The 24,111-nt window shown below is 58.5% G+C and overlaps 1 protein-coding gene across 4 annotated transcripts in view; it reads right to left on the reverse strand.

The window, feature by feature from the left end:
• The window catches only part of RGS12 (regulator of G protein signaling 12), a 72,751-nt gene that overhangs the window by 32,244 nt on the left and 16,396 nt on the right, over positions 1 to 24,111 (reverse strand). For 3 of the 4 annotated variants that reach the window (XM_079767606.1, XM_079767607.1, XM_079767608.1), the window contains exon 4: positions 5,995 to 6,016. In XM_079767606.1, the coding sequence (XP_079623732.1) occupies positions 5,995 to 6,016 (22 nt within the window). Of the gene's footprint in view, positions 1 to 5,994; positions 6,017 to 16,572; positions 17,867 to 24,111 lie in introns of those variants that run through there. The other variant, XM_079767609.1, reaches the window with a different exon arrangement.

Consider the following 24,111-nt stretch of genomic DNA (forward strand, 5'->3'; position numbering starts at 1 on the left):
ACAGGAGAAACCCTGCAAGGCAAAGGACAGCTGGGAGGGGCAGGCTGAGCCGGTCCCAGGACGCCCAGGACCGGGAGATTTGAGTCCCCACCAGTTCTTATTGGACACCTGGCCTTCAAAGGAGGCCCACGTGTGTTCCTAAATAATGGCGCTAAGCCAGCCTTCCGTGAAGCCACGTTCAACTTTCCTAAGAAAGCCTAAAAACAAGCCTCAAGCGCATCAAGCCCACCCACAAGTAACGTCATTCCTATTTAAACAAACCTCCGTACCCTGCAAAGGAAGACAACCAAACCCAGAAACCCAGCCCCAACTCAAAAATCACCAGACCTGGGAAGATACAGAAAAATATGACTCGAACCAGGAGAAAGATCAGTCAATAGGAGTGATGGGAACCTGAAGACACTTAGAGATGCCGTGAACATGCTCAAGGGTTTAAAGGAAAGCATGAACACAATGAGAGAGTGAAGGGCTATGAAAGCCAAAAGCCACTGCTAGAGAGAAAAACACAATCACAGAAATGAAGAGCTCACAGGATGGAAGCAAGAGCATGTTAGACATGCAGAAGCATTTAAAGAGCAGAAGAAATCATGAAACATGAAGTGTATGGGGGGAAGGAGTGAAAGCGAACAGGCCTCGATGGCCTGTGGGAAGCTCACGTAGCTTAGTGTAGTGGTAATTAAGTCCCCAGAGTCAGGGGAGGGGCAGGGGGGGGGGGACAGTGCACACACCCCACCCCGCCCAGGACTCGTCATCACTGAATGCCGACACCAGCAGGAGAGAAAAGTCTGAAACACTCTCTTTCACTGGTGCACCCGCCTGCCCACCCACCCGCCCGGAGGCACATCCTTTACCTTGCACAGCGCATCTACTTGGGGGGGGGGGGGGGGTGTCCTAATTTGCATACGAGCTTCTCAGGTAGAGGCCTTGAGAACCGCCACTGAGCCCTCCCTAACCTCAGGGTCTATTTCTAGACCTCTCTCCGAAATTATTTTGGCCAATCAGATCTTCAGCTTTCCCTCAGCATATTCTCTTGAGAGTGAATCTGCTAAAATTTCCAGACCAATGTGCAGTTCCTTGGTAAAAAGCTTCAAGCACATAAAACAATATTTATTATTTTAGTCACGTCCTCATTATAGTGCGAAGGGCTCCCCGAGGCAGCCACACGGGCTCCCGCTGACAGGCTTCCTGCTCCTTCAGAGGCTTCCCAGGAGCCAGGTGCAGCGGAAGGACACACACCTGCTTGCAGGCGGGCCTTGGGGGAGTGAGGAGCGGACAGAGGGGCCCCCAGGGGCTTCCACTGTGACCTCCGTGCTTTAGACAAGCATGCCCAAATGCTAGCACATCACTTCTCGGAGGCAGGTGTGTGGTCACGGGTCTTACTACTTTTGAACTTCTATTCGCTTGGAAAAGATCCCACAACATGAACAGTTCCTGATCACACTCTCTCCAACACCCGGAGCAGCGGAAGGAACAGTGCCGGGAGGCGTCCTGGCGGGCACCGAGTCGGCTTCCAGAGCGAAGCGCCCGTCCGCCTGGCGCTCACAGACTCCGTGCTCCGTGCCCGGAGCCACACTGTGGTCTCTGGCTGCCAGGAACCAATTCCAGCATGTAATAATTACAAGAGTTTCATCAAAAGGTTGGTGAAACTTGGGGGGCTCAACAAGGGCTGAGCCACATATGTAGTTTACCTGTTGGAACGGCCAAACTGCACTTCCCCCAAACCTGAATAGGATAATCATTTGCTGCCAGACAGCTCAGGGCATGTTATTGCCTCCTGTTGGCCAAACACCTGAACAGCTGTAGGCTATTCCCCAAACTGACAATGCTTCTGTACCCTACCCTTTGAAGTGTGTTATCTCCACCTTGGGCTTGGGACAAATTGTGTTAATAAAAAGCACGGGTCCTTAGACAAGGGGAAGTCTTTAGCTCCTTTAGCTGAAGCTCCTCTGACCCCCAATACCTTTCAAAATTATCTTTCGTCTCCGGACTCCTCTTTAATCATCTATGCATCAGCCCCTTTCTCCAGATTGCTGAACCCTTCTTAATGCTGGGACAAGAACCCCGGCATCTGGCGGCATCTTTACATTCCCAAGCAAACCATAAGGAATGCGATGCATCAAACCTAACAGAGGGTTCTGGTTAAACACCCTCCTCACACAGCAATTACACATCGCCGTGAGTCCATCTCCACCACCTAGCAAACATGTTTGACAAATGTGCAATTAGGCTGCACTGCCTTTCTGAGAAGGAAAATGTGAATTCACCCACACTCTGCCAATGCCGTGGCTCTGCGCGAGAGCCCACACTCTCCTCTCCTCCAGGGTCACTTGCCGAAGCTATGACAGCGACCACCTTGGGTTTGAAAGGGGGATGCAGTTTAGCCCCGCCTCAACCTCACCCTGCTGGGCCCGAGGTTGGCAGTGAGGGTTGGGTCACCATGCGGTGCCTCCACCCTGCCCCGCAGAGCAGCCCTGGCACACGGGCAGAGAAGATGCTGTAGGCCCGGAGCAGAGAGGAGGGCGAAGAGGGAGAGGGATGCCCTCAGAGGTGGGAGGTCGGCCTGTGAGCTGTGCAGTGGGGGCAGAACCCACACCTCCCCTCCCTGGCCATGTCCCCTCCCCGCCTCCCTCCCCACCGCCCCGTGAGGATGAGGTGCGCGTGGAACCGCATAGGCAAAGGCACTGCCAGCCAACAACTCAAGGCCCGGGGAGTCGTTCTGTGAGTTGCACCTACTCTCACGTGGGGGGTGATGTAGAGGAGCGGCTGATACTCAGGATCAGGGCTGGCAGTCAGCACAGGCTCATCTGAGAGGCTGCCCCAGGCGGGGACAGCACGCTGGTGGCAGAGACCGCGTGTGCCTGAGGGGCCTTGGGAGACCAGGGTGGGGGACGGCGCCCGCTGAGGCAGGAGGAAGCACTAACAAAACCCGAGGCAGCTCTGAGCAGGCGGAGAGCAGTGCCAGATCTAGGAGGTCACAGGAAGGTCACGGACACGGTCATGGACCCGGGCCCACCCCCACGGGAGACTCAGGGCCCCGCGTGGAGGGGAAGCCGAGCAGGAGCGTGGACAAGCTAAGCCGGAGTACTGATGAAGCGGCCACCGTGGAGGCATCACGTGGACGTGTCACAGACCCGGGGCCAGAGCAGGTTCCTTCGAGGACTTTGCCACGCTCACGGCCTGATGTGTGCCTGTGGATGGGGGCATCGGGCACCCCAAGTTCTCCACTGCAGAAGTCAGACCCAGACATGGCAGAGAACACCCCACCTTTGAGGATGGGGGGAAGGGGGCCTTGGCAAAGCTGCTTAGTACAGAGTGAAAAATGAGAGAAATAAAATAAGAACCAACTTTGTTTCAATAAAGCTGCGAGGTCCGAGCGGGGGAGCAGGGGACGGGGGCTCTGTCCCGTCAGCATGGAGGGTCTCACCTACTTCTTCCCAACCACGCCGCACCTCACATGCTGCCGAGTGTGAGGGGTCCTGTGTGCACACGTCTGAATGGTTTCCCACGCGGCAGGTCAGGCCTCGCTCTAATGCTGGAATGTTCTTCCCTTCCTTGAGGCGGGACCTGCCTCCCTGGCCCCCAGCCCGGCCTGGCTCACCCTCAGAGACTGACCTCCGGCCCTCCCAGCGCGTGGCCTGGGGAGCTGGCGTTGGGAGCCCCTTTTCCTCTGAGAGGGGGACCCTGGAGTTGACAAAGACTCCAAAAGCGGCATTGTCCAACTTCCTTAAAACGAAGCCACAGAGCGCCATGGTGAGCACGCGAATAAAGGTGTCATTGTGAGAGGAGCAGAGTTAACTGCGTCCAAACCACCTCCCTGACAAGACTGGACACAGCGTTGTGGAGGGAGTGGCGTACTCTCCGCCAAGCGAGGCTGATGGCGAGCCCAGCCCACCTGCCAGCCTCTCGTTCCCAGGGCCCGGGTCACCGCTCCAGCCGAGCATCTTCCCCATGGAAACCGCTGCCGGAGCCCAGACCCCGGACCAGCCAGGACGCCTGCTCTACACGACACAAACACCTCTGCGGGGAAACACCCGAGGTCCCCCCCCCCGCCCCCCCCCCCCGTCCTCTCAAGCTCCTCCCACCGCTGCGGGAGGCGGACAGGCTAGGGTCTCCTTCTTCCTCCGACGCGCCCAGGAAGTGGGGTCAGGGCCTGCAGGGGCTGTGGGCGAGGGGTGGGAGCCGAGGGCGCACAGCAGCTCTGGCTCAGCAGCCACTTCCCCGCTGTCTCGGCGGCCCTGAGCCATCGCCCAGTGCCTGCCTCGTGCCTGCGCCGGGGAAGACGGCAGAAAGTAAGCCATGTGTCCTACAACGAGCGTGCAAATTAAAGGAGAGGACCTTTTCTTCTCACGTATGATCAGTAAAGAAACAGAAGAAGGAAAAAGAATAAAAACATGACAAAGACTTAGTGAAACCTATCTCAGCGGCCTGGCGGGTTCCTGAAAGCAGAGCGTGCTCACGGAACAGCGCCTCCTCCTGCTCCTCGGCCACGAGGGCATCAGGGGCCAGCCCACCCGGTGCAGCAGGGTCTGAGGCGGCAGGGAAGGTAGAACGGGGGTGGAAAGCCCCCCCCGGAGGGGAACCACTGCCACCAGCCAGGACACCACTTCCTTAGGAAGGACACGGGGCCTAGGAGCGGACTTCCCCACCTGGAAGTTCAGCTTTTTAAAAAGCACACAACGGACTTAGCATGACGCGCCTCGGCGCTTGCATCTACTGCGGACAGAAGAAAACTTCAGGGACAGACAAAGCCTAATACCTTTGATTCGATTGAACACAATGAATAAACGTCTCAAAGGGATGCGTTTCCTGCAGAAATGCGTCTTCTACCAGAAGAGAGGCTGGGGCACAGTAGAAGGAGAGCATGGACACATCTCTAAAACCACTCGCTTTATCCTGGGTTTGGTGACAGGTCCGACGGCTTTTTAAGGAAGTGATTCCCACTCCTGGCTCAGGCCGGATCAAGTGACCTGGCTACCACTGCACAGAAAGTGGGTAACACAATTCCCTTTATTAAAGAAATAAATCCCCAAACACGGACTTCCGTCCTGTGCAGGCTCAGCTCCAGGTGTGACCTCGCCTGTGACTGCGGGCAGACGCCCTCACCCTGCCCAGGGCTGGCCGCCAGGTGCCCTCCCGGGCAAGCAACCCGCTCCCAGGCCCAGGGGGAAGGCAGCGGCTGTGGGACAACATGAAGTGCCTAGAAAACAACACTTGGCTTCTCTCTAGTGACAAGAGGCGCCTCAACCCGCTGCCCCCACTCGGGCGCTAGGCTGTGGCCTGGACTCAGACCCACGGCCAGCACACGCGTGCGGAGGAAGTGCTAGCACGTTCTGACAAATTATAACGTTCCCCTCGCAGAGGACAGAGGGATAGATTAATTAAAATCCTGTAAAAACCACCTGTGAACATAAAGGCTTTGGTGAGTATTAGAAGAATCAAGGGATCTTTGGAAGAAACGCTCCCAGTCACCTTGGAGTTCAAAACGAACCCTGAGCGAGCAGGGGAGTCAGAGGCCTCGGCCGTCCCCTTTGGGCCAGTCCCACCCAGGACCCCACGTGCACAATGACTACAGACAGAGCTTCTGCCCCTCCCCCACTCTGACCACCCAGGACCCTCTCCTGGGAAAGGGAACGTTAGCGGCTGAGAGCGCCCCGAGCTTCCAGAGCGGCTCAGCCCGTAGAGCTCTGAGCCGGCCGGGGTGCCGAGCAGGCTCCCCCACAGGCGCAGGCTCGGGCTTGTCAGCCAGGGTGTGGGCTCGCCACCAGCTGCCTTCACGCGGAAATTCAGGTTCACCACGCGTCTGCGGGGAACGGCTTCCAGAGCACGTCGCGGGCACCGGGGAGCGAGGGGAAGCCCCCCACTAGCCCTAACCCCCGCCCCCCATGGAAATGGCAAAGAAAACACCTATTGTGAGTGAGTTCATGGCAAATACACTTCCACAATTTGAAAAGTTATTAAAAATAATAAAAATAGACATCAGAAAGTGTGACTTACCGCCGTCAGACACAGTTGCAGACTGAAAGAAAAGAGAGAGAGACATGAGTTAATTAGGCCTCATGGCAAAGTGGGACACAGCAGTCCCTCCGGGAACACAGCCGGCTGCTCCGAGGCTCGCTCCCCGCAGGTGCCCAGCAAACCAGACACCTCAGTGAGTCAAGTGCGCTCCCACTTCCTGAGCGGACTCCGCCCAGCCGTGGGTGAGCCCGGCCGCACCAGGACGGGCGGAAGTCCCCGTCACTTCATTGGGAAAGAACAAATCCCAGCACGTCGGGCCCAGCCTCACGAGAGCCTCGGGGAGAGCACGGCTACACGTTCACCTGAGCAGTGAGGCTGCGGCGGGGCACCGTCTCAAGGGGGCAGGCGACCTGCCATCCGTCCCTTCAGTGCCGCTGGCTTGCAAGTGGCTGTGCCCGGTGTGCCAGCGCTGGCCTGGGCACAACACACCCCACTCGGTGCCTGCACCCTGGTACCAGGCTGCTGGTACCCCCTCCACTGCCCAGGGCAGGCCGGATGGCAGACCACCAGGCCCAGCCACGCCAGGTGTGGGAGGAGGGGCGCAGCAGGCAGGCGGGGGCCCCTGGTTTCCAAGGAGGGCCCCTGGCAGAGGGCGAGGCTGGAGGAGGAGGGCCGGCTCCGCACGGGGACAGGGCCATGTGCTGCAGCCGGGACGGAAGGAGGCGGCGGTGGAGGGAGGCCTGGACTGACAGACGCTCAACAACAAACGCGGCTGGAGTCCCGGCCGGGCGGCAGAGGCTGAGGGCTATGGGGATGCGCTCGCAGCGGACGGCTCGGGGCTGCCTCATGGGAAGGTCACTTCCACCTGGACGTGTGGAGGGAGGAGAATCCGCGGAGGTGGGGGAAGGGTAGGAGCCGGTGGGGCGCTTGGAGGGGAGCAGGCTCGGGGCAGGGTGACTTGCACCCTGTTGAGATGTCCTAGTCCCAGCACAGCCACAGCTGGGGGAACAGCGCGCAGGCCCAGCCCCAGGCAGCAGCCTCTCCTGTCGCCCTGCGGTCAGGGGACGGGGTGCACGGAAGCCTCCCGGCTCGGAAAGAGGAGTAAACCCCACTTCTCAGTGGCTGCAGACCCAGGCTCCAGCCTGGAAATGGGTCCCCCCGGTCTGCAGACGGAGGGAGCCCGGAGGCAGGGTGTGGGCAGGCTTTGCCGAAGACGCGGTCACAGAGGATGCAGACGAGAAGAGCATCCAGACTTGTGCCTTGGAGGCCACACACCACACCCCTGCCCTGATCCTGCGCCCCCCAACAAGCGGAAGTCATGTGTAAGACCCCTCAGGCCAAAATGCCAACAAGCGAAGCCCAGAGGTACCGGGGTTGCCAGGCTCCCAGGGAGACCCATTACGATGGGGGGCACCACCTGGCCTCCGTGGCGGGGGCGGGGCCTGCCCGAGTGTCTGAGGGTGAAACACTGTCAGCTGGCACTCTGTGCTTCTGCCTGCTGGTCCATGCCCAATGCGTGCCCCAAACCTCGCCCTCAGCCTGCACGGAAGAGGGACGGGGCTCTCCCTCACCTGCGGGGCCTGCACCGGAGCCCAGGAGCCAGTTAGGGGACCACCTTCCCCCAGGAGGGCCTGCCACTCTTCTAACCGTCCTGAGTCCTGGGTCAGAAACTCCGAAACTGCCGCTCGGCACCTCATCCGTGACTTTCCGGGCGAAACGTGGCGGCTGTGTGTCCGGTTTTTAACTGTCATCCTGCCAAGAGCACCCTGCGGCCCGTCCCTGGCTACCGGGCTCCATCACAGAAGCGGGCAGGTCTCCTTCCTGGTGGGCAGAGGCCATGACGGCTGTCCCTCTCCCACACTCACCACCGACCACCCAGCCAAGCTGAACGTTAGAGACTATCAAGGACAAATGACTCCGAGACGAGGAGAGGGAAATCTGCGAGGCACACACACCAGAAACTGAGTGTCCAACAGCCGCATCTGAGAAACAAATCACCGGGTGCCAGCCGCAGGGCCGTGAGGACGGCCCACCTCAGGGTGCAGGCATGGCTGAACCAAGTGCTCGGCTGGAGCGGAGCAGACAGAGGCCCTGCAAACCCTCCACACTGGCCCCCAGGGCCCTGAGATGAGGTCCGGGGGGGGGGGGGGGGGTCGCTGCAGCCAGAGACGGAAGAAGGTGACAGCTGAGTGGGATGCCCGAGGGGCAGGGAGAGGTGGGCTCAGCATGCCCGCGGAGGGCTCAGTGGGAGGCTGCGCTCCAGCCTTGGGGCCTTCGGTGCGAAGCACGCGGGTCCAGGGCCCGGTCCACAACGTGCTGCTGGCAGGGCACGGTGTTTATTTTCCGGTGCAGCTTTAGGATTGTGGAAAAACTGTGACGACAGCACAGTAACAAACAGGCTTTTTAATAAAGTGCTGCTCCCAAAAAAGCAAGGCGAGTCCCTGGGACAGAGAGCGGTCAGCAAATGCCACCACTGCCGGGCAGGGCTGGGCGTCGCGCAGTGCGGGCCGCTCAGAGATGCCCAGGCAGGCAGCCACACACAAGGCCTGGGGAGAAAGCAGCCGCGCGAATATGAGCTCACAATTCAAAAATCCCCCAAAACCAAGGAAAACCCTCCATGAGAAAGAGCCAGCAGAATGGACAGTAGTGGAACTGAGACACTGGGAAGTCCTACCTAACACAGGATGTCAGAGGACCATGGGGGTGTAGAGAAGTGAAAGCTGCATAAAGAGGAGGAAGGCGGCAGGTGTGAAAATCACCCCATCGGATGCCTGCCAACGAAAGCTACAACTGCTGCAATTGGACGCTCAGTGGAGAGGCTGCGGACATGAGAAGGCTGGAGAGGTTAGGGAATGGGAAGGCAGACTCGGGAAAAACGAGGCAGAGGCGAGAACAGGAGTGCGCAGCGCGGGTGGCGAGCACGGGGGAAGCCCTGAAAGCGCCCACCCCGCGCCGTCCCAGCAGGCGCCGCTCAAGGTGCCCACCAGGAAGGTGCCGGGTTCTAGAGGCCTCGGGGGCCAGCACCGTCCAGGAAGGACTCAAAATCCCGAGCCACAGCCTCACTCTATCTCCTTCCCTTCCCCGAGTCTGGGTCGCTGTGCCAAGAGCATTTCCCAAGACCAGACTCTAAGGAAAGTTCTAGGCATCTGGGGTGGCCTCTGTGTACTGAGGGTTCTCCTGGAGGGGCCAACGAGGACTCCAAGGTCACGGATGTCCCCTGCCCACCCCACATCTGCTTGTAACTGCGGAACCAGCTCGGACTGGTCCTGTCCGAGTCCCACGAGGCCCAGAACCGCAGTTCCAACCTGGGACGCACGCTCACGAGGGACACCTGTGCGCCCTTCACTGCACCCACCGTGGAGCCAAAGGGCCGGGACCGGGCCAGACAGGAGACACAGCCTTTCAGCGTCAAGGGCCCGCTGTCCAGGAAGGGCCCCCGCAGGGTTGAGCCTGGCCTCCTGTGTTTGGGCTGATCTGCTCACAAACTAAAGCTTTTTTCTTTTCTCAAAAGCTGGCACCATCGTGTTGGCTGCCATGCGCACCAGGCAGCGAGCTCTGTCCAGAAACCCTTGATAAAAGGTAAGTTGACCCTGGGATCGCTCCATCACAAGTCAGTGTGAAGAGTGCCACCGGGAAGAGCCCAGCCCTTTATTCACGGTCTCCACCTCCTCTGTTCACAGCCCAACCAGACGGTAACCTGAAAGGAAAGCCTGGAGACAGTAAATGTCACCCGGACATAAAACCACCGTCCTCCATCCAGGTCACATATGAGCGAGAAACAGGCTACTTAACTTGCAAATGAATAAGGTGTAGTTACCATAACCCACCTCCGGCTGCTAACACGTGCGGATGCGCAGGCGCACACCGGAGCGTGGCAGAGCCCGACCCAGCTCCTCCTGCGCGGGAGCACCCAGGATGCGAAGCAGCGGAGGAGCGCGTGGCCGGGCTTCATTCTCCCAGGCGGCGGGTGTACAGGGGCGGAGCAGGCAGTGCCACGGGGAGGGCTGGCAGGGGAGAGGAGGGCGGGAGTGCCCTGTGGAGAGTGGGGGATACAGCGTGCTTCCCTGGTGGCAGTGCTTGGTGTGGGGTGGAGGTGCAGGCAGACAACCCACAGCCTGGGGTGGTGGGAGAGGCAGGTGACCCAAATCCTGTCATTCTGCCTTGGGACTGACCGCAGGCCCAACTCTGAGACGCTGCCCTCGGAAGCCTGGTTTGCACGCTTTGAGCACATCCTGGCCGACCGGCAACGCAGTTCACAATGGAAGCCCCGAGATCATTCCAGAACACCCACAGAGGCACGCAGCTCCGGTGACTCTGAAAGTTAGGCGTTGCCAGGCCCTTGGCTTCCGCTAGGCCACGGGAACATTTTTATGAAGTAAGACCTAACATTCCTCCCGTTTATTGGTACCGGTACAATGTGCTTTACTAACGTGCTTGCATTTTCTGCACTTTCTGGGTTCCTCCCCAATCCACGTGCTATACTTACAGAGAACAGCCACAAAGCACGCTGCCAGGGCAAAGGGCCCGGGAAGCCGGCACGGAAGGAGGCAGCTTCTCAAGGTCTAGGCGAAGCCTCCGGCTGGACCCCGCCCTGGCGTAGGTACCCGGTGCTAAAGGGGCTCACCCGCGTCTGCGGAGGGGCTCACTGCAGGCTCAGCCCGCGAGCGCCGCCTGAGGGCCAGGCGGCTGCGGACACCGGCAGTTCAGTGGGAGCTGACCTGGGTTTATTCTTGGCAGGAATTCGGCCCACACACGTTCGGTGGAAATTTTATTTTGGGTTAATGTTTAGAAAGTTGAGATGATTTATATGAAAAGTGGTATATGATGAATCTAGCCTTTACCAAGGCTGATTCTGTTAGTAACATTAGACAGTGGCGATTAGGAGAATACATCATTTCCACATTACTTTGGTATGTAGTAATATACAGTAATTTAAGTTTTCAATTTTGAGGCACTGACAAATTTCCTACCTGGGACGTAAAAAACATCAAATAACCACATATGACTCTTAAATAGGAACCAAAGGCCTGCAAGTTGCCCAAACACAGCCAATGTTTTGAATACAAAGAGAAAGATATGAATAAGCCAAACGCTGTAAACCTTAATGTAACAATCCAATTTGTGCCTTAGATTTCACTTTAAAAACTTGATCATTTAAGCTTTAAGGCAACTCCTGGCTGGCCCTGGAGCAGCACTGAGCAGGTCCGTGTGGGGCCGGGAAGGCCGGAGAGGCGGGACCTGCGGCTGAAGACCCAAGGGCATGGCGGGCCCACAGGTCCCAGCCCACTGGTGGGAACGCATGACTGCACCCAGCCCCGCTCTGCCTGCTCACCAGCCTGCCTCTGCCCCCTGCCCCGGGGCCTGCACACCCAGCCAGGACCCGCTAGGCAAGCATGTCAAACTCATGCTTACTCTAGGGAGCTGTCAAGCCACTTCAATGGGCGTGAGCAGCACTTGTTAACAAAGGGACGAAGATGAGACGGGAGGACGGGAAAGGAAACACCAAGTGCACCCAGGGTTATGCTGTCCTTGACCCGGCTTCAGAGCTGTGTGCATGTGAGCACACACCACATGTGTGTGCGAGGTCCTGGCGTGACTCCCAGGACTCTGAGAGCTGCTGTCAGAAGAACCAGCCCCTCGTGCCCCAGCCGGTAGCACCCCAACTCTCACCTGCAGCCTCAGCTGGTGAGCCCGCACACGTGGGCTGCAGCTCCCCCCTCTCAGGAGCCTTCCTTGCCAGGCCCCTGAGGCAGGCTCCCCGCAGCCGTGATGACTGTCCTTGAAGGGCAGCCTCAGGTCCCGGGGGTTTGGGACATGAGTGACCTCCCGCAGCCGGGCAGGGCCTGAGCACAGGGGCTGTGCTCCATGGCCCATCCCCACACTAGGGTTCCACAGTGGCTCATCCCGCCACCCATGTTCCCCATGTGCACACACGCACACACACTATTCTTTCCAGCAGGTGCAACCAGGACCACTGGACAGAGGCACAGCAGGCGAGGCGGGGGCACCTTTTTCTAGGTTCGAGCCATGATGCTCACCAGGAAGTTTCTGTGAGACGGGATGGAGGCACGGTGGGTGGGCTCAGTGCCACAGAGCGACAAACAGGACAGCTGGACACGGGCGAGGGATGTGGAGAAGGAGGCGGAGCCATCACAGTGCAGCGCAGTGTACAAAGCCTGAGAGGGAGGCAGGTTGGTCGATCGAGGGTCAGAGCTCCTGTGAATCTCTCTGCAAAGTGTGTGTGTACACGCGTGTGCATGCACATGGGAGTGTGTGTGTCCCAGAGAGCTCTTTGATGTTCAATAAGATCAGAAGGAGCCAAGCCAGGCGAGCCCAGCGACAGGACCGTCAGCCGCGTTGCAGCCATGCCTGACGAGGCAGCACCACGCTGGGGATTCGACGTGCACATTGGACCTTACACAGAACCCCAACCTCTGGCCCAAGCTAACAGAGTCCCCAAAACAGAGATGGGGACAGGGTCCGGATGACACTGGGGAGGTGGCATCCCAACAGGACAGCACTGAGCCGCAGCGCCATCGGCGTGATCACTGGTGTGGCGGAGGCCTCGGGGGACGTGGCACCGGCATACTTCCCGGGCGGACCCTGTTGCCGCGAGCTCCTCCAAGTACACAGCCGCCTTTCCACGCTGGGGACGAGCCTGAGGCCCCCTCTTGCCTGAACTTGAACCCCAGCCTCAGGGGAACGTTTTCTCCTAGCAGCCGAGGCTTATGAATCCTCCGACCAGTCAACCTTGAGCTGGAGCCCTGCGTGCCCCCCAGGCTGTCCCAGCCGCAGAGCCTGGTGCAGGGGCCGTAGGTGCGGGCCTGGGAATGCGGCCGAGATGGCCCCCGGCTCCCCTGCTCCCCTGCTCAGGCCCGCCCCCGCCGCCTCTCCCCTCCCCCAGCTCCTGTGCTGGGGCTGGAGATGAATCCAGACCCCGCCTCAGGGGGCAGCCTGGACAGGGGCCTAGGCAGTGCCCCAGCTGTCACAGGAGGGACAGTGTGGAGGCCTCAGGGTCAGCCTGTGAGAAGGGCAGGGCTCTGAGGGGCGAGCAGATGTAGGGTGTGTAGGAGTCCAAGTCCGACGTGGGCACTTCGCCACCAGGCCTCCTGCACTTCCAGGGAATGGAGGGACATGGACGTGCTGTGGGTCTGGGGTGGGGGCAGTCTCTAAGTGACAGCGCAGAGGACCTGGGGCAGGAGGGAAGCGGGAGGCCCGAGGACAGCCCCTGCTCAGTTGCGGGGTGGGAGAGGGCACAGCGGGACGTGCTCGCATGCTGCCCGCAGGCCCGGGCGGAGGAGACGGCAGGAAGGAAGGCTGCATGCACGGGGCCTGCGTCTGCGTGAAAAGGGGAAGCTGCGGGACAGCCTGGAGCAGCGTTTCCCTCATGCACGCCTTCTTACACAGATAACAGTGAGCAAAGCTGACCCTGAGGGGGGCAAGCAGCCGCCCCAAAAGGCGGCGCCCCCCATTGGCTTTAGGTCCCCAGAGGTGTGGGCCGAGGAGGTGCGCGAAGGGCTGCCTGGCCAGGCATCTGCGGGGGGCCATCTGGGAGGAGGAGGTGGTCGGCACACGGCGGTTCATCTGAGCTGGGAAAGGGCGCCGAATGCCGCAGGACTCGGGCCAGCGTGAGCTCATCCTCACAGGCTCAGGCGGGGGCGCCTCCAGCACATCAGCCCACAGAAGGGCACACCTGACGCGCTCACACCCAGGGCCACCAGCAGCCTCGCCACGGCTCCCCGTGCACCCCACGCCCCCTCCGGGCGGTCCCTGCTTCTCTGGGACCCAGGCTGTGCAGAGGGCACACCTTCCTGCCCAGGCTGCCTGCCCGGTGGCCGGAAGAGGAACAGGCAGAGTCCTGGTCAGTGGCGCAGGGGACGACGGCTGGCTCTGAAGCCAGAGCCCCCTCGCATCACGGGCAGCCCTGACTCCTCCGAGCGCGCTGTCTTCCTCGTGCAAACGCGCAGCCTCCGCTCCACACCAGGGCGGCCTCCTCCAGCCTCCGCTCCGCCCAGCCTCGGGGGCCCTCGGCGCCTCTGAGTGCGCAGGGGCTCCTGCTGCCGGGAAAGGCAGCCCTGACTGGGCCTGGTTGCCCCTCTGGTCCTGCAGAGCCCGGTGCAGAGGCAAAGCCCTGGTCTGGGGAAAGCTCCTTCCCTCAGCCCCTTGCAGCCCCAGGCACCTGCCCGGCCGACCAAAGTCAAAGCTAACCTGCCACAGCCCACGTGCCCCCAAACCGAGACACATGCCTCTGCCGAGTGTGCGACACGCAGAGCCGGTCCTTTAGGACCAGGAAGGGAAGGAAGGACAGACCACAGCAGTGGCAGCCCCGTGCGGCCCTGCACCTGAGCCGGCACTGAGGGAGGGTGCACGGAGCCTGGCGGCACATGCCCCGCACACAGAGCAGGAGGACGCAGGGCGAGGCAGCAGGCCAACGTGCCCTGGGCCCTGATGGGACTTGCTCCTGCTGCTCAGAGGATGGAAAGGACCGCCGTGTGCGACGCTGCGACTGCCAGGGAGTCCCCTGCTGCCCCTGCCCTGCCCCTGGCTTAGGAAGCCTCACCTAGCCCAGGCCCCGCAGGGAATGCTGTCACGGCCTCCTGGACGGGCACAGGGACTCGGGAAGCGAGGCTCCGTCAGACACAGCAGGTGCGCGGGGTGCCAGTCCAAGGGGGGTACAGGAAGCTTGTTAAAGCTTCTCCCGTGACACTCCACATTTCTCTCAGGCTGTGGGCTTCCGTGTCTCCTCAACCAGTATCTTACGGCATCTGGACTGTGACAACCGCTGTGATGTGGCTTAAGGACGATGACGGCTCTGCTTGGCAAGGGGCGGGGACACTTGCAGGCAGGCTGCATCTCACTCGTCAAGACGGGAAGCCGATGTGTGCATTCGGCCGGAGGCCCTGCGCTCGTCCTGGGCCGGCACTCCGGCGGCTCCCGGCGCCTCTCCCGGCGCCTGAGGATCATGGGAAACAGCGCCTATAAAGGCTTACGATTCTCTACTTCACATGAAAGCAGCTCCGAGGAGCACAGCCCTTTACAAGCCCTGTCACAAAGCACGGCTTTTACAGAGCACACGCCCTCTGGATGGGAGCCCAGCATTCCATCCCCTCCCCTCCCATTTTCAAGATGAACAAGCTGAGGCTCAGAGAGGAGCACCCTCCCACCGGCCCTCCAGCCTCACCCCCTGCCCATGTGACCTAGCACCACTGCAGGGCTGGCTGCGAGGACTAACCGGGGCCCCGGGGGCTACGGCACCGACCCCCACCTGCCACCGCCGGCTCCACGAGGGAGCCGCTCAGTTTTTGTGGCTTAAGATACGCGCACACCAGCGGCCTCCGTGACCAGCTCGTCCGCCAGCGTGCGCACTGCCGACATCTCACAGTAACCACCACTACGCAGGCCAGCACACGGCACTCCAGTCTCCTTTTCTACAAACGCGGAACCAAAGCCCACCTTTTCAACAACTCGCCTGAAGGTCCTATTGAAATGAAAACGCAGCCCCCACAGGGTAGGAATAACTTCCTGGGTCCTCTGTGGACATGACTGGCCGGGAACTAACTTGTGCAGCCGGAGAGAAGCGGGACGTAAGCCGCTCCCAGGGCCGGGGCAGCGGGCCGCCCACACTCCGCAGCCCGCCCGCCCACGGCTGCGCCAGGGCTCCGACCAAGCACACGCTGAACGTCTCCCAAGCACATGAAACCTGCATGCGTTTCATCAGCACAACCCTGGCCTGTCCAGCCGCCCGAGTGGAAGGAAGGGTGTCGCTCATGTTCCCACCCCACCCTCCAGCCGCCACATCTGAGTGCGCTCCCCCCGACCCCCCCGGCCTCTCACAAGGCCCTAATTAGGGATTAGGACAACAAGCGCGGATGAGACAGCTCTCAGAAAGCATGAACTTTAAACTGGCCCCTGTAATTAGTGACAATCTCCTATAAATAACTTCAATTCACTTCTGCCTTCTATCAGCACAGCAAGAGCCACAAGAGGAAAATAAAAAGCATTCTTTTCAGACCGTCTCAAACCTTTAAAAAATGTTTACAGTAAGTTCAACTTTATAAGCTGAGGTAATAGCCCGTCATTAGAGGGCCGCAGTTCCCTAGGTCTGTATATGCAACAGAATCAACTCATGACATTTAACCCTTTGCACTCGCTTGCTTTTTTCTCAATTCCTTTATTCTAATGCTAACCTTGTCGAGTCACACTCGACATCCGAGTGCAAAAGGTTAAAAAAGTAAGACATGACAGTGGTAAAGAGTAGGCTAGGTTTTGAAATGTGCTATTCCAACACAATTAGTTCACTCAGCGCTCCCACCTCCAGCATCACTGTGGGGAGGACGAGAAGGCTGACGGGGCACCGGCAGCGGGGTCCTGAGAGGCAGGCTGGACCCGGCGTGACGGGCCGCCACCAGCTCACTCTGAGCGCTGGTGTGCGGTCCCAGAGCCAGGCATCACCGCCACGGGACTCCGCCCAGCTCCGGGAGGCAGACGCGAAACAAGCGTTTTCAAAGTGTTCAGCTAACACAGCCATCCGCTAGCAGCTGAGCACAGAGCGGCAATGGAGATGCCGAGCCTTCGCACACGACTCTGTTTAAATGACCCGCGGCTGGAAGGACTCACCTGCTGATCATCTGAAGCGTGCGTCTCCTCGGACGTCCCTTCTCCCAAATCCATCTTAAGACAGAAAACGCCCGCACCTCAGCAGGCACGCAGCGCTGAGATCTACCATTAACCCCGCGGCACGCCTGTGCGCGGCAGGAAAGTTTAAAGACGTTGCAGATGAAGTTCCATTCCGCTCTCCTCGTAACCCGTGGCAACAGGACACTGCAGGAAGCTGTGGCTGGCCAGGGACTCAGACTCTGATTGTCTCGTGCAGCGAAAAAAGCCGTTTACGTAAATCACGCTGTGAGATCACTTTTAAAGTATTTCCTCCACCAAATCAGGAGAATCAAGTGCAGCCGACAGGGGCGATCTCCCGGCCGCACAGCAGCTGCCGAGAAGCTGAGAGAACGCCGAGCAGCAGCTCCGTGCGGTCCCCGCCGTAATGACAGCTCTATTATTAGCCTCCACACGTGTGCAGCGCGGGGCCAGCCGCGGGCTCCGCGTCTCCCTCACCCTTTCCTGGGGCCTCTCCCAGGGCCTGCTGGGCCTGCCTCCCCACATCCAACACACCTGGAAGGGAGGGCAGCACGGCAGGTCCTGGTTTGGGGAAGGAGGAAGCAAAGACGAGTCTAGAACCTGGTGGCCCTGGGACGCCCTGTGAGGGCCCATCACCCGAAGTGCCCCACACCGTCCATGTGATGGCAGGGACGTCCGGGCCTCGCTGGATGGGCTCCTGGAAGGGCAGAAGGGCAGACCTCAGGGAGTGTCTTGTCCGGGGTTGCAAACACAGCGCCCACGTGGACACCTGCTGGGAGGGCGCTGAGCCCGCCTGCCTTTCGCTCTTCCCCGGAGGACCCCCAGCTCCCAGTGGGCACTCACAACACAGCTCTGCCTGTCACAGAAACGTGCACCTGCCTGGGAGTGGACATTACAGACAGAAACAGCCTCGGCTCAAGCTTCCTCAGACAGCTTTGCTCAAGAGACCTGCACACAGCACAGAAAAGGTATAAAAGAGAGAGGAGCAGGGAGGGGTCAGAGGCCTCATCATCACCTGACCACCGCCGCTGAGCGCAGAAACTGCCCAGCCTGGCGCCCAGCACATGCTGGGGTGGGGTGGGGGGGCGGCAAGGATTGGGTGAGTAGAAAGAGGAGGAGGAAAAGGACAAAAAGGAGGAAAACAAGGAGGAGGAGGTGGTAGTGGTGATGGAGAAGTAGGAGGGAGGAGGAGGAAGAGAAGGAGGAGGAGGAGGTAGAGAAAGAAGAGGAGGAGGAGGTAGAAAAGGAGGAGGAGGAGGAGGAGGTAGAGGAGGAGGAGGAGGAGGAGGAGGTAGAGAAAGAAGAGGAGGAGGAGGAGGAGAAGGAGGAGGAGGGGGGGGGAGGAGGAGGAGGAGGAGGAGGAGGAGAAGGAGGAGGAGGAGGAAATGGTAGAGGAGGAGGAGGCACCACCCAACTCCGCCCCATCCCTGGCCTCAGGTAAGGTGTCTGACCTTTTGCTGTCTCCTGACCCAGTCCCCGGCCCTGGTGTGGACCACACGACCTGTAATTCTAGCTGCCCCTTCCTTCCCAGCGCCCACTGCTCACCGTCAGCTCGGCGGTGCCCTGTCCAGCGCCCACCCTCTGGGGCACTCCTGGCACAGCCACCTGCTCAGTGCTGGTGACGGCCGGGGCCAGCCCGACGAGGACAGGGCTGCTAGCGTTTGTTCCCTGCTGTCCCTTGAGCAGAAATGCACGGAGCGGGTGTTTGAGGACCACTCACGGACACATCCTAGGACAGCGGTCGCCAACCTTCCGGACCTCACAGACCACCAGTTGGCGACCGCTGTCCTAGAATGCGTCCCAAGTGAATAGGGTTTTAAAGAGAATTAAGATCATTTCCTATGTAAACGACGTAAAGGCTAGATGAGTACATGAAGGACCAAAACAAGCAAAAACTTCGGAGTTAATTTCTCCTAGAGATAAAAACAGCAAACTTAACAAGTAAGATTTTTTTTTTTTAAAGCTCATTTTGAAGTGTCTGTGTACATTGCACCCTGGATCACGTGAACTCCGTGACTACAGTGCGGCCCGGAGGTGAGCCAGGGCTGGGAGGAATGTAGCAAACCGGCCAAGAGACGAAGAAGGCAAAGCGACCAAAGAAGGCAATGGCGGCCTGAGTCTCGGGTCTCTGCAGGTCCGCCTGCCTCGGCGGAGGCCAGCCTGACAGCAAGCACCGGGCAGTTCAAACAGACGCACAGAGCCTGGCCACAGGGCGGGCAGCCTCAGAGCCGCCCGCCCGCCCTCTCCCCTCCCCAAGTGGAGAAGTCTGGACACGGGCGCCCCCTGCTGTCCAAGACGCACGGCCAGTTCCTGTCATCAACACCAGAAATGGGCGGGGGGGGGGGGGGGGGGGGGGGTCCTCCAGCAAATACTCAGACCAAGCCTGTCAAACTCAAAGGCTAACACGGGCCAAATAACAAGGTGTAAGTTGATGTGGGCCACAAAAAAACAAAAGCGTCCATTTTCATAGAAACGTAGGTTTATTTCGATAGAGACATGCTGAATACAAAGGGCTGAATTAAATGAGTCATCGTTAACATAAAATAATGGAACATTTTAATAAAAATTAACATTTTTCTTGAACATTAACTTACCAGACACTGAATAACCGCACAAATTAACAAGCGTCACCCAAATAAACCTATTTTTCTTGCTCTCCAAAAGTGAAATATTTCCTGTTGCACACACCAAATAAGTCAGTCCACGACTAATGACGTGGCCATCGGCTGCTAAAATATTCACTGCTAGTATTAGTGGAGAGAAATGGTGCGCCTGCGCGTAAGGCGTAAGGGAAATGAATGCAACATGATGATAGTGACCAGTCACTAGCGAACGTTGTAGTTCGTTATTAATAATTATGTATAACAGGATATTGTAAAAATTAAGTTATGAAATGTTTATTAAAACATTCCTTACATACTGTTATACTGGTGGGCTGCAAAAATATTCGTTGTGGGCCACATGTGGCCTGCGGCCTCGAGTTTGACATGCTTGCTCTAGACGGTGATGCAGAGGGAGGGCCCGGATGGAGGGGCTGGGGGCGCTGTGAGCGGCAGGAGGAGCCGTCAGGGGCTGTGATAAGGGATGGGGCGCTCCAGTGTCCTGGGCTGGGACCAGGCCACAGCTAGCCAGCCAGGGAGTCCAGGGCAGCAGGACAGGGGCCTGACACTGGTCAGCGGTGGTCAGGAAAAGGGTGGAGTCTCGGGCGATGGGGAGGGGCTGGAGGACCCCACCCACCGTCTAGAGAACAGCCTAGAGCAGGGCTGGGAGCAAGCTGGCCACTGGCCACACAGGGCGCCCCCGGCTTTGCGGGCGATACACTACCACTCAGCTCTGCCTTCAGCGTGAAAACAGCAAAGATGTGCGAAGGGCCTGACCACGTGCCAACAACACTGTATTCGCCAGACTCTGCCCAGGCCGCTCCCCACCCCTCTCTAGTCCAAAGCGTGGGGCCCTCCTGTCTTTGGAAACGAGCTCCGCGTGGGAGGGTGGCTGCTGGCCCCAAGGGCCTGCACTGCCCCCTGGGGAGTCTCAGCCCCTGCCAGCCTCCATGCTGCCCGAGGGGCCTTGCAAACAGACGCCTGGCTCTCCGGAGGGGTGCCCAGAGCAGGCCGGAACTCAGGGCAGGCGGGGCTCTCACTGGGCTCCCGCAGGCTGCGCCACACTACGGAAACGCGAGGTCTCAGCCGCACCGCCCCCCTCTGTCCCGGGACACACTGGCTGTGCCCTGTCCCAAGACCATCAGGTGGCTGGCCCCCTCTTAGCACCAAGGGCTCGGCGTGGACAGTCCCTCCTCAGAGCAGCCACCGGACCAGGGCATGCGAGGGCACCCCATCTCTCCCCCACACCTGGCCTTGCTCCCCACCGCCCGCCACCGCCCCCCACGGTCAACGAAGTCACGAAGTCGCCTGCCTGACGTCTCCCAGTTGAACACCTGTCGGCCATGGCTCTCACCTGGAGAGCAATTCCCAAGAGCAGGACGCGCCACAGCTCCTGGGGACAGACGCGCAGACCAGGCTGCCAGAGCTCGGGGTGCTGGGAAAGGCAGCTGGGAGCCGAGGGTGCAGGAGCGAGGCTCTAAGCCAGCCCGCCGGGAAAGGGCTCCATGGGCTCGGACAATTCCTTATCCCCTGGCACTGGCACCTCGCCTCAGTTTCCCGCTCAGTAAAGCAGAAACAGTGATAGTTCCTGCGGCCCAGGGGTCACAATGTGTCCAGTGACGGGGCAGGTCATGGACACAGGCGGGGCCATTAGCCTCGTGTGGCCCATCAGGGCACGGGGCCCTGGGAGGGGGATCTGCCCTCAGGGAGTGGGGACACTGCGGTCCTCACCACATTACATGGAAGTCATGAGCCACGGAGACCCCAGGGGGCGGCAGAGGTGGTGTCTGAGGGTGACAGCGGAGAACGGGGACCTCCAGGGCTCAGCGCCCCCTACCAAGTTACAGCCTTTGAACCAAGTGTGGCGGACACGGTGGACTCCTGAGTTCCTGTCCACCCCAAGGCTGCCGGCGGACAGAATGTGATACTTTAAGTCCCAATGAGACCAAGAGGAGTCTGGGAGTGCCAGCCTCCCCAGCAGGCGTGGGCCTGGCTCCTGCAGGCTGTGTCCTCACTCCCGCTGTCCCTGGCTGCACAGCCCGTCTCCGCGCCTGTCCCACACTCTGCCCATGGCCCCTGCAGGCCCTGCGGGTCAGGTACCAGGTCTTCTCCCAGACGTCCCCTCTGCCATTCCATAGCAAGGGTCTCATTCTTCCCCTCCACCTCCTGTCTCAAGAGCCCCTTTCCCACAATCTGTCACTAGCTCCTGTCCTCTCCTTCACACTCCCTCCACACGCCCTAGGCCCCTGGGTTCCATCTTCCTCTCTCAGGCTCATCTGTAAAACCCTGACCCTAGCGGCCAACGCCGCCGACTCCAGCATCTCAGCAGGCCTGGGAGAGACACACCCATGCCGATCATTTTCACAGCAAATTCAGAAAAGAGCACAAATGGGAAATACACGCTTCTGTGATTTATCCCAAAGTGAAGCCTGCATAGCCTCACCCAGGTCATAACGAAAGCATAGTGATGTTCTAGTTTTTTTTCTTTAAAACACACACACACACACACACACACACACAAGAGGCCCAGTGCATGAATTCGTGCACCAGTGGGGTTCCTTGGCCTGGCCTGCAGGACCAGGCCAAAACGGGCTCTCTGACATCCCCCAAGGGGTCCCAGATTGCGAAAGGGTGCAGGCCAGGCCAAGGGACCCCACCGGTGCATGATCAGGGCCGGGGAGGGATGCGGAAGGTTGGCCAGCTGGGGAGGGACCACGGAAGGGCTCCAGGGCATGTTCGGCCTGTCTTGCTCAGTCCTGATCGGCCAGACCCCAGCAGCAAGCTAACCTACCAGTCAGAGCATCTGCCCCCTGGTAGTCAGTGCATGTCATAGTGAGCAGTTGAGCAGCCTTAGCATATCATTTGCATATTACGCTTTGATTGGTTGAATGGATGGCCAGACGACCAGACACTTAGCATATTAGGTTTTTATTATATAGGATGTATATTTACTTATTTATTTATTTATTTTCAGAGAGGAAGAGAGAAGGAAACATCAATGATGAGAGAGAATCATTCATCAGCTGCCTCCTGCATGCCCCCTACCAGGGATTGAGCCTGCAACCCAGGCATGTGCCCTGACCGGAAATTGAACCATGACCTCCTGGTTCATAGGTCGACGCTCAACCACTGAGCCACACTGGCCAGGCTCTAGTTTTTCTTAATAGTTCTATGCTGAACACACAACCAAAAGCCATGGCTTAGTCTAGCCTGTTTTCAGCTTCTCTGAATGGAGTCCTACAGACGCACTGCGTGTGTCTGCCCTCTCTGTGACGTGTGTCCAGGCAGCCACAGAGCATCCCTGTGCATGCTCCCTGTGGCTGGGCAGTTAGGCTGCTCTGGCTCAGGAGTCGACCACGGCTGTGAGGCCTCGTGCACGTCGCCTGGTACTCAGGAGGGACATTCTGGGTGCAGCGGAACTGCCGAGTCACAGGGCACTTTACCTTCAAACACGGTCGATGCGTCAAGCACGCCCCCCAGGGGCTTATCAGAGAGTGGGCTGCTTCATGTCCACAGACACATCTGCCTCTGGTCACTGGGGCCACTCTGGTGTACGAGCCTCCCTGTGGCTGTAACTTGCGCCTCCCTGGTGACTAATGTGGTTGGAAACCTCTTCAATGTGGCTTTGCTACTGGGGTATCATCTCTCATCAAATGCCTGTTAGACGCTCTGGCCACTCTGCTCCCGGAGGCGCGCTCAGGACAAACGGGCCTTCAGTACGGGCGTCTGGATGCTGCAGTCCCCAAGCTTCCCGGAGTCCCAGTGGGCGACCCCTGCCTTGATGGTCAGTGCTCCGTGTCTGGGGCAGAGTCTTTTCCCCCCACCTCCATGGAGCTGTGTCTGTGACCCTCAGTGACCCCCCTGCTCTGCAGTCAGACCTGCACAGCTGGGCCCATCCTGTCTGTATGACGTGGGAATCCAGTTTCTTTCTTTCTTTGTTTTTTTCTCCGCTTTTCCCAGCACCACTAAAAAAAACCAAACTCACCCTGCTCTGGACACACAGCCCAGGTGCTATCTTCTACTCCATGTCTGTCTGTCTATCCTGAGCCAGCATTTACAGTCTTAAATTGCTCTTACACTTCATCGTTTTGATAGCTGATAGAGGAAGTTCTCCTATCGTATTTTACTTCAAGAATATCTTGGCTAGCCCTAGCCGGTTTGGCTCAGTGGCTAGAGCGTCGGCCTGTGGACTGAAGGGTCCCTGGTTCAATTCCGGTCAAGGGCACATGCCTGGGTTGCGCGCTCGATCCCCAGTAGGGGGCGCACAGGAGGCAGCCAATCAATGATTCTCATCATTGAAGTTTCTATCTCTCCCTCTCCCTTCCTCTCTAAAATCAATAAAAAATACATGTATTTTTAAAAAGTGCACTGAATCTGTAGGTCATTTTCTAACTATATCCAAAACTAATCTTTGTATATTGACCATAGATCCAGCAACCTTGCTAAACTCACTTATTCATTTTAATAACCTATAGATTCTTATAGATTTTGTTACAATAGTATCTTGTGAGAATAGTAACATTAAATTTTTCTTTCCAAGCCTTTTAACTTCTACTGTTTTACTTTCATGGTACAGTGACAAGGACGTGCAATGAAAATCAAAACAGAAATGGCACCAGCAATGTCGTTTGTTCCCGATCTCAAAGGGAAAGCTTAAGTATGATACCTGTTCTAGGGGATTTTATACCCTTATCAGATTAAGGGAATTCCCTTTAATTCCTATTTTAACTTTTGTGGGAGTTTTTTAACCATGAATGGATACTGAATTATATATTTTTAAAATATATTTTTATTGATTTTAGAGAGGAAGTGAGAGGGAGCAAACCTAAAGCTGCTCTAATAGTAAAGCCGATTCAATTTTTAAGAAAAATGGACAAAAGGAAAGAACCACATCAAAAGGTAGTCTCTGTATCTGCGCCTC

This window comes from Cnephaeus nilssonii (assembly GCF_951640355.1).
Source record: "Cnephaeus nilssonii genome assembly, chromosome: 1".
Classification (NCBI taxonomy): Eukaryota; Metazoa; Chordata; class Mammalia; order Chiroptera; family Vespertilionidae; genus Cnephaeus; species Cnephaeus nilssonii.